The sequence below is a fragment of the Bidens hawaiensis genome, unplaced genomic scaffold, assembly GCF_021521415.1.
Source record: "Bidens hawaiensis isolate Kalapana, Puna unplaced genomic scaffold, B.hawaiensis_p1.1 tig00009161_1, whole genome shotgun sequence".
Classification (NCBI taxonomy): Eukaryota; Viridiplantae; Streptophyta; class Magnoliopsida; order Asterales; family Asteraceae; genus Bidens; species Bidens hawaiensis.
In genome coordinates, this window is record NW_027491675.1 from 609,407 (window position 1) to 619,913 (window position 10,507).

The 10,507-nt window shown below is 38.6% G+C and overlaps 1 protein-coding gene across 1 annotated transcript; it reads right to left on the reverse strand.

Moving 5' to 3' along the window:
* Positions 1–8,269: 8,269 nt before the first annotated feature.
* LOC143531446 (uncharacterized) lies at positions 8,270–8,956 on the reverse strand. The gene has a single exon (XM_077026741.1). It carries the CDS (start codon positions 8,954–8,956, stop codon positions 8,270–8,272), a length of 687 nt encoding a protein of 228 aa, XP_076882856.1.
* Positions 8,957–10,507: the final 1,551 nt, after the last annotated feature.

Here is a 10,507-nt window from a genome sequence, read left to right on the forward strand (position 1 = left end):
AGGGGGAGACGAGCTGTAAAGGCGATGAGTTGAGGACTAAGAAGATAAATGATCGAGACGATGATCCCAATGCATCGAAAGGTGCAGGTGGTGAGTTGCCAAGAACTGTACAAGCTCTTGGGACTTCCACAACTCAGGGGGAGTCGACAAGTGCAGCTGGTGGTGATGATGTGGTGGTAGTGGAAGTTGAGGAGATGGATGATGACTTCATGTGTGATGATGATGTATTACCGAGTGATGAGATAGAGAAGATTGGTGCAGAGATTGTTATTGATGATGATATAGAAGAGGGAGAGATAGTAGAGGAGAATGTAGAGCATGAGATTCCAGAAGTTGATAACGCAGATATAGGTAAAGATATGGGAAACGATGAGACAGAATGGGAAGAGCAGCCTAGATGGAAAGAAGGCTATGCTCAGTGGTTCGTCAAAACGAAGAAACCAGCGGTCCCTACAATGTTCAAGAAGAGTTACAACATTAGAGGCTATGCTGAAGCGAGAAAGGGGATTATTTGCTGGATATACGATGAGCAGTTGAGGCTCTTCGTGATTAAAAGGTATGATGGCGTTCAGTACTTCAAAAGAATGTTGAGATCGTTGAACACATTGCCAAAATGTGAAGTGAAAGACTTAGCCAGATTAGGATTGATAAATCGAAGTGATGATAATATGGCTAGAGTCATCGGGAAGATAGTTTGGAAGGAGAGTATAAAGGAAAAGAAGTTCGAGCTGCTGAAACCACAGAAGGGAAAACTTATCGAAGACAAAGATAGAGGATTGAGAGCAGATGGCAAGCCTTGGATGATTATGAAGTATAAACCGATCCGGTGCTTGAAAGAAGTGCCGATGAAACAAATGCCCAAGGATGTGCTCAAAGAGTTGAAGTGGTGGTATGTAGATTGTGAGACGGCTGAAGCAGTGATGGAAGACGAAGATGAACAAGAGCTGCTGAGAGTCTATGATCCGATGCATCTAGTGAACCTGTCTCGAGCTGATCTGCAGGTGCTGAATGAGAAGAAAATCTTTTATATTCCTGCTTGGAAAGACGAAGCGAGGAAATATCAAAGAGTTGTTTCGGTATGTGTACGAGAAGGAGTGAATGCTAAAAGATGAAGATACAAGATTGTTGAAGATTACAAGACACGTGCTTGAAGATAAAGAGATGAAGCTACTGCCAAGGGGGAGTCTGTTGGTGCATGATGTCAGTAGTTCAGTGTCAAGTGTCTGTAATCGAGTTTGTTAGATTTGTGTTTTTGTATGTAAGCGAAGTTAGCTCACAAGTTCGCTGATACAGGCGAACTTGTGAACTAAGCGAAGTTAGGGACACCTTCGCCTGAACATGCCAGGCGAAGTTGTCGTGATTATATAAACATAAGTTACGGCTTATGTTTTCATTATACAGTCAGTTTATTAGTTTACGTGTTTACGAGTTCTGTAATCAGTGATTGATATCACGTGTTTAAAGTTGCAATATAATGAGTATTTGTTTATTGTAACGTGTGTTCGATCGTGTTAACTCGTATCGTCTTCTACGCTCGTAACGTCTTACGTAGGGATTCCGCACCTACGTAGAACGAGATATCTCGTGTAGATCCGGCTGGGAACCTACAAAGGGTGCAAAAATGTCAAGACTGTTGGTGCAATCAGATGAGACTATAAGGCAATGGTATGAAGAGGCTGGGCTCAATCAGATAGAAAAGAATACACAAGAAAGCTCAAGCAGAACCCCAAGGTCTGAGATTGTGAGGCCAGAACCATCAAGAAATTTAAATCTGCCCATACATCTCTACTTTGATAAGAGATCCAAGACCTTGAGGGTTATCATTGAAGACAAAGAAGAAACTCTAATCATCTTCAGAGATGATTTGAGAAATTTCTTTAAAGAACAACTGAAAAAATGGCTGAGTTGGATCTGTATGATAATCAAAACAGAAGCCAAAAGGCTGGACAACAAAGAAATGAACTCTCCAGGTTTATTAAAGAATAATTAGAAAAGGGATTCCCATTTCTGAAGCAGAGGAGAAGAGAGATACACAGCCATGCTGAGAAAGAGAGAAGAAATAAAAGAATAAATGAAGTGCACACTTTAGAGCTCTCTCTCTTTGAAACAAAGAAAAAGAAAACTCAAGCAAGCAGCTCACATGGAAAAAGGAAGACTTTGAGGGAGTGCTTAGCTATGAGGCAAGAGATGTTGGAGCCAAACTCTCTAGTACAACAAAATGGAAGACTTGCTCACATCACCTACAACAGAGATAATGAATCAGTAACGCTAAGAAACGCTTCTAGAGGAACCATAGCCGTGGTTATGTATGATGATGATCTACGAGTCATACATATTCAAGACCTTCAAGATATAACTAAGGCTAAATTTCCAATAGATTCAGATGATGGAGTTGAATTGCATATGTTTAAAGAAAGGGCTGCCTTGGTTAAAATGAAGAAAGAAAAGGCTTCGGAAATGAGCCAGAGGAAAAGATAACAGACTGGAGCATATGGATGATCTTTTTGTTTTCTGTTTATCTTTGCTATGTTTTTATTTTTTTTATCTGTAAAATTTAATTTGTATGCCCAAGAAGCAGAATTCCTTTTAGAGATAACCTTACTAACCATACCAATCAAATATATCGGGCAATACTCGTTAAGGGAAGTGGGGTCCTTATTTTCCGGGACAAAAGTGATGAAAGACGAGCTGCATCCTCTACTAAAAACACCATGTTTATGAAAGTGAGAAAGAATCTCAGTAAAATCCCCTTCGAAAATATCCCAGAAGTGCTTTAGAAATCTAAAATTGAACCCATCCGGCCCAGGAGCTCGGTCACTCCCACACCCAAACACTGCCTCTTTGATCTCTTCTTTTGAAAACGAATCAATTAAAAAATTTGCCTCTATAGCGCTAATCTTTTTAATTCCTAGACAAGCAAGACCCGGACGAGCTTGCACGTCTTCTTTAAACTTGTTACTGAAATACCGAAACATATCTCTCTTCATAGACTTTGGCTTTTAACACCATTTTCCATCAATGACCAACCCCAGGATCGAGTTAGAAGCCTTCCTACGGTTGATTATTCCATGAAAGTAGGCCGTGCTATCATCTCCCCAAGAAGCCCATCTATCTCTAGATTTCTGTTGTAAATCCAAACTCTTCTTATATTCCGGGTCTCTTAATCCTTTTAAACACTCTAATCTAACCAAAGTCTCTTCCTCTTCAAGGTCCTTTTATTCCACTAAATTTTCCAGCTTCTCTAAATCCTCCCTTAAGGAAGTTGCTTTTTCCTCTTCTTTTACTTTTAGATCACCCCAACATGTCCGAATATTATCTCTAATTGCTTTGAGTTTGAGAATCAACTTCATATCTGGAGGACCGTCTGCTTGAAATTGAGCACACTAACACTTGTATTTGATTTTGTCTTTCATTATGTAATAATTGGGGATTCTGGAAGGAATGTTAGGGTCTATAAATAGGATCCTAGGTTTCCATTTAGGATACGGATAACGACGAAAAAAAAGGATTACGAGAAAACATTCCAAAAGAATATTTCCTTTTGTTTCCTCGTACCACCGCCGCCGTCGTCACGAAACCCTAGACATTCCATTTACTGTTTCATTGAATGATGCATTTAATATAGTGAATCTCTGTCTTTGTATTTGTTCCTAACCTAATATTATTCTTGTGTTTCATTTGCCATTATATCACACCTTCGTTCCCATCCGTTGTATATCCTGATTCCGCTGGGATATTCAATAGGCCTTTGGGTATTGAATCTGAGTGCTCTTGTCGACCTACCTAAGGTTGCACCAGATTAAACGGTCCTGACAAAGAATCCGAAAGATCTAGGACCAAAATTCGAGAACTTTGTAGATAACAAAATAGGTCTATGCTCCGATAGGAGCTTAGGTAACACTTTAAAACAAGCCTCCAACCACCTATTAAAGAAGTCAAAACACACGAGGATCCCATCAATCTTGCCACATTATTACCAGTAAAGAAAGTAAATTTCCCGCCTTTCATATGAAACTCGGATAAATTAGCGTTAAAAATAAAGGTGTTGAAATCCCTGGCACAAACGGAATTAAAGCTCGAGCTACGTCTTTCTTCCGGGCTTCGAGCTGAGTTAAATCGCCAAGTAAGATCCAGATGCCATCATTTCCTTCTTTCAACGACAAAATTCTTTTCCATAGATAGGGATGTCACTTTTACCCGAAACCCGACCCGAAAAAACCCGCACCCGAACCCGAACTAACCCGACCCGAGGAACCCAAACCCGATAAAAGACTAACCCAAACCCGAATCGAAGTAATTTGGGTTGGTTCTCGGGTTTGATTTAGAAGTTTCGGGTCAAACCGAAAAACCGGAATAAACATCTAGTTTTAAAATTAAATATATTTTTATGTATAATAAATTAAGTCTTAGCCACTAAAGTTATCATAATTTAGCTCTAATTGACTGTTGTCATTCTAACTATTATGGATCGATTGTTTATTATTAATTTATGTTTTCCGTTTATAACTAATAGCAACCGAAAATCGAACAACCAAATCACGCCCGATTGAATTTGATTAAGGCTCGAGTTAGTTTTACTCTTCTTTTGAATTGTTTAATTAAGCTATGTTGGTTTGTTATTTGATTATTTTGTTATAAGCAAAGAAGAATATGTTGTTTTAATTTTAGCATTGTCGTTCTTAATTTTTTTTTGTTTTTGTGTTTGTTTTCTTTTGTTTGTTTGTTTTCTAGGATACTCGAACCCGATTAACCCAACCCGAAAAAACCCAAACCCGAATTACCCGTAAGAGATTTGGGTGGGGTTTCGGGTCTATATTTAAAACTTTGAAACCCGAAAAACCGACCTGAAAATCCCGAATCCCGAAAAATGAACCCGAAGAACACCCCTACCCACAGATCTCTCTTTTTGCCCACACCTTTGGGGCGCATAAACATTCAGAATACACATGGTCTTCTCCACACCTTTTAAAACCCCTTTAGTAAGAAGGAAATTTCTATCTTTGACCACATTGGTCACTGAGAATAATTTGGGATCCCAAATACTTACCAAGCCCCCAGACCTTGTTCTAAAATATATAAATATTTCATACGTTTTGGATAATTTTGAGCCAAGTTTTTATTGATTATTATTATTATTTGGTTCATATTTGAGTTTTAATGGTTTTGAGAGACAATGAGCGAAAATAAAGTAATTTTTCACTACGAGACCGACGATCGAAAAGTTTACATAATTTATCTAATAAAAACATATTAGTAATAATAATAATAATAATAATAATAATATGAGAAAGAAAAAAAAGAAAAAAAAATATATAAATAAAGTAACGTATACAATAATAATAATAATAATAATAATAATAATAATTGAGTTGGTGTTTTGAGGCTTGTCGTTTTATAATTATTTGGGGGCCCACTAATTGAAAGACCTAGACATCTTATATTTAATTTATTTGTTTTTGGAGTCCACAGCTCGAACGAAGAAGAGAAGTCAGAAGATAACAGCCGCCATCTAGTAGCAATTAGAAGAAAAAGTGTGGTCACGTGGGTTGAAGGCAACAGCACGTCAAGGCATCATATATTATTAAGGAAGCTTGTTCTTATTTGAGTTGAGGAATTTGGTTTCACACCTACTCGTTCAACACGGTTCTCTTGGTTTAACTTTATTATTTTTATTATGAAACTAGTTGAACAAATTTATTATTTTCTTGTTTTGAGCATGATTGTTGGCTAAAACATTTTTAGTTGCCTAGGATTTGAATGAATATTTGTTGAACTTTTGGTTTGCTTGTCGGTATTGGGTTATTGGTGTTGGACTAATATTATTGTAATAGACTTTTTGATGTTTTTAAGATGAATATGCATACTTATTATTAATTTACTTTTATTCAATTGTTCCATATGTGTCTTTGTGAAAGTCTTTCATTGTGTAGACGCATATTAGGTTACCTACTGTGTGTTCGTAACTAGTTTATGGTTTATTAATCGACATAATCCATAGGAACTATTGTTTGAGGGTTTAGAGATTTTAAGTGTTCTACCTATCTTGAGACTGAGAGGTAATAGATAGTTGGGGTTGTCTTATTCATTAGGCGGTTTGGGTATAGATTACACGAGAGTGGGTTTCCCCCTTATTGTCTTTTGATTTTTGCTATCCTAAGTCTTTTTAAGCATCTTTAGGTTACTCCTTACGTCCCTTACACTCCCGGAGGTATTGTGATTAGTAAGATTGAGAGGTGATCTAGTCATTAGAGTACTTTAATATTGTTGGAGAGACTGAGAGGTAATCCAACCAACCGGTTTGCGTCATACGCCCCTTAGGTATTCCTTTTAGGTGACACCTAGAGAATGATCAGGGATCCACTAGGATGTCTAGGGCGTCATATCTTTAGATCCCGGTTCCATCAAAGTTTCCATAGCCGATAAGCATCCAAGATTCACAAATAGGATTTCAAGCCTAGGTAACGCATTTCTCATTATTGTCTTCGTTTAAGTCTTTAGAGTTTAAGTTTAATTTATTAGTTAATTTAGTTAATTAATTAGTCTAAATAATTATTAGTTTTATAATAAAATAAATAAAAATCCAAAAAGAATCTTTTTCTTAATTGTTAGTTTATTTAGCTTTTAGAATCTAGTTTCGTTAATTTAATTAGTGTCTCTAGGGTTCGATATTCCTAGACTTCCCATAGCTATTCTACACCCGATAGGTTCACTTGCATGTTGCTAGTGGTTTGATTTAGGGTATTCTAGGTTTTTATTACTCGTTGTGCTAGGTTAAGTAATTGCAATATTTTTATATACCACTTTAAGCGCATCAAGTCAAATATCCCCACACTTAAATCTTTTTCGTCTCTTAAAAAGCTGTTTGCAATGGAATCATAATCGGAAAACTAGTTTTCAAAACATTTAGGTTACTTTAATTAATATAGATAAACGCAAAAACCGTGATTTCCGATATTGTTGTCCACTTAAACCCAGCCTCCAACCTATCAAGCCCCCCATCATATTCAGTGATTAATTTCAAGTTAACACTCAGTCTAAGGGTCTCACACCTAAAATCACAAAGCCACCTAATTTGTTTCAAGCATGTTAAAGCAAAGAGAAAACCATAAAGATTTTATTTTACCAGCGCACCCTAAAAACTTGTAACTTCATAAATAAATACTGAATTATTTTGAGCAATTTTATATTTCAACATAACTTAGACCTCACCCATGGATGTTCTCACCGTGGTTGCTAGCCCAGTAAGAAGCATGTAAGCTGTTGGTCATACACATGAACGTTCTTTTAATCCTCACCCAGAAGCCTATCAGTTAAGCTACCAACTCGAAAGAAAACACATAGGTTGTTAGATTTTATTTATTATTTTTATCGATCCTCATTCATAGATGTCATCTCCAAGTCACTATCCTAGAGGGAGACACATTAAATTATTGGATCTTTTTCAGCTTTATATATTTATATGCTCAATACTTATGTAGATGAAATCAAATTTTAAGATTTACAAGGTTTTAACCTACACTGGTGCTTTTCAATACCTTAGACGTTTCAGTTTTTCTGTTTTCCTAAGATGAAAACCCACAAGACTTAATGATTTAATTATAGGTATATTTATAATAATCAAGGGAAACCTTTCAAGGCTAGTTGGGCCTACCGACGCATCCAAATTAAGTGCACTTTCTATTTTTTTATCTCATATATGTTAGTAGTTTTGAAAAACCAATCCTCAATTTTTCTATCATTTTTCATTTTGTTGCAAAATATTTAATTCAAGGGATATTTTTTTAGTTATTTTTATATATATTTTTTATTTTTATTATATATATATATATTTTTTAAACTCACTAAAAAAACGCCAGTTTCCCATCCCCATACTTAAATTTCACATTGTCCTCACTGTGAGACAAGAAAAAGACTAAAATAAAGCAGAAATAAAATAAAGCAAAGTATAAAGAAAATGGAACAGACTCCCCTAGTAATAAAGCAGTGATATTCGTAAGTCAGGTTCCGATAAAACGACCGTATAGCATTTCATTCGCGGCCGCAGCTTTTGGGTCCCTTCCACAATCAAATAAGCTCAGAACACCCTCGCCCGAATGGAGATTGAGTACGAACGATAGCATCCAAACCTGTAAAACAAAACTCAAAGCACCCAAAGCAGACATCAAACAGACTCTAAAACTTAAAAATCGACTCAAAATACAAAAATAAAAGAAAACAAATAAAAACATATACAAACTCTACACTCGGCATTACCCGAGTCCTATCCCTATCAAGCAGCCAACCTAGGGATGTCGAGGAGAAACATGTCCTCCTCAACCGAATCAATTGGCCCACCAATATAATGCTTCAACCTATGGCCGTTCACCTTCCACGAGCTCCCATCAACATCCTGAAGTTCAATCGCACCATGTGGGAACACCTCCTTAACCGTATATGGTCCTACCCATCTTGATCTAAGTTTACCTGGAAATAACTTCAGACGGGAATTATACACTAACACTCGATCCCCACACTTAAACTCTTTCACCTTCTTCAACTTCCGATCGTGCAACGCTTTTGTACGCTCTTTATAACTCCAAGATCTCGCATACGCCTCATCTCTTAGCTCCTCAACCTCATGAATTTGGAGATACTGGTTTTTTGCAGCTTGGGTCAGGTCAAGATTAACGGATCTCAACGCCCAATACGCTCTATGCTCTAACTCAACCGGCAGATGACACGCTTTCCCGTAAACCATCCTAAAGGGTGTGGTCCCAATAGGCGTTTTAAAAGCTGTGCGGAAAGCCAAAAGTGCATCATCTAACTTATTGGACCAGTCCTTGCGGTTCTTGCTGACAGTTTTCTCCAAAATACGCTTAACGCCTCGGTTTGCGTTCTCCATTTTCACGCTCGTCTGTGGGTGATAGGCGGTGGACAACCGATGGGTGACCCCATACCATGCCAACGTCTTCTCCATCTGGGCATTGCAAAAGTGCGTACCCCTATCACTGATCAAGGCCTTGGGAGTACCAAACCGACAGAACAACCTCTTTAAGAATCCCACTACAACTCGGGCGTCATTAGTGGGTAAGGCTTGAGCCTCAACCCACTTGGAAACGTAGTCGATAGCCACGAGAATGTATCGGTTCCCTCGAGAAGAAGGGAACGGACCCATGAAATCAATGCCCCAAACATCGAAAACCTCACAAACCTGAATAGGGTTTTGGGGCATCTCATTACGGGATGAGATATTACCAATGCGCTGACATGCATCACACTGCCTGACAAACTCGTGTGAGTCTTTGAAAATCGATGGCCAATAAAAGCCAAAATCTAGAACTTTCCTAGCGGTGGAAGACGGACCATGGTGGCCTCTAGTCAAACCCACATGACAATGTCTAAGAATCTCATGGCCCTCTTCCCTACTCACACATCTCCTCAACACTAAATCGGCGCCTACACGAAATAAATATGGTGCATCCCATATATAGTGGCTGGCATCTGCGAAAAACTTCCTCCTCTGCTAATAACTCATGCCCTTGACCACCACTCCTTCGGCCAGATAATTCGTAATGTCGGAGAACCATGGTAGACCCTCCTCTTCAGCACTCACATACAAAACTGGCTCGCTCTCATATCTCACTCTCACCATCATCAACGACTCATGGGGAAACCTATCCCCGATGGTGTCCTCTCTAATCTCCTCTCTCTTCGGATCCTCCAGATGTGATAAGTGATCCGCAGCAACATTCTCCACCCCCTTTTTATCTTTAATCTTAATATCGAACTCAGAAAGCAAGAGAATCCATCGTATCAGACGAGGCTTGGCATCTTTCTTGGCGAAAAGGTATCTCAATGCCGCATGATCAGTATAAACGATGGTTTTTGACAGCACGAGATAAGAACGGAATTTTTCGAACGCGAAGACCACTGCTAGAAGCTCTTTCTCGGTAGTCGTGTAATTCTCCTGAGCATCATTGAGGGTCTTACTCGCGTAATAGATCGGGTGGAAGTGCTTGTCCCTCCACTGACCTAAAACAACACCGACTGCAAAATCACTAGCGTCGCACATGAGCTCGAAGGGTAAGCTCCAGTCGGGTGCTACAAAGATAGGGGCATTAACCAGCTGCTCCTTGAGAAACTCAAACGCCTTCAGACAATTAGCATCAAAGTCGAATGTGATGTCCTTCTCTAGAAGGCGAGTCATGGGCTGGGTGATCTTAGAAAAATCACTGATGAACCTACGATAAAAACAGGCATTCCCGAGAAAACAACGAACGGATTTCACACTAGTCGGAAGAGGAAGTCTACTGATGGTGTCGATCTTAGCTCTATCTACCTCAATACCGTCTCGCGAAATCTTGTGCCCGAGCACAATGCCTTCAGTCACCATGAAGTGGCATTTCTCCCAATTCAGCATCAATTTCGTCTCTATGCACCGCTTCATCATTCTCTCAAGATTAGAAAGACATTGATCAAAAGAGTCCCCATATACCTAAAAATCATCCATGAAAACCTCCATGGAACT

What these genes read in the sequence shown, in the direction of transcription:
- LOC143531446 (XM_077026741.1), bottom strand. Translation starts at nt 8,956, where the DNA reads ATGGAGAAGACGTTGGCATGGTATGGGGTCACCCATCGGTTGTCCACC.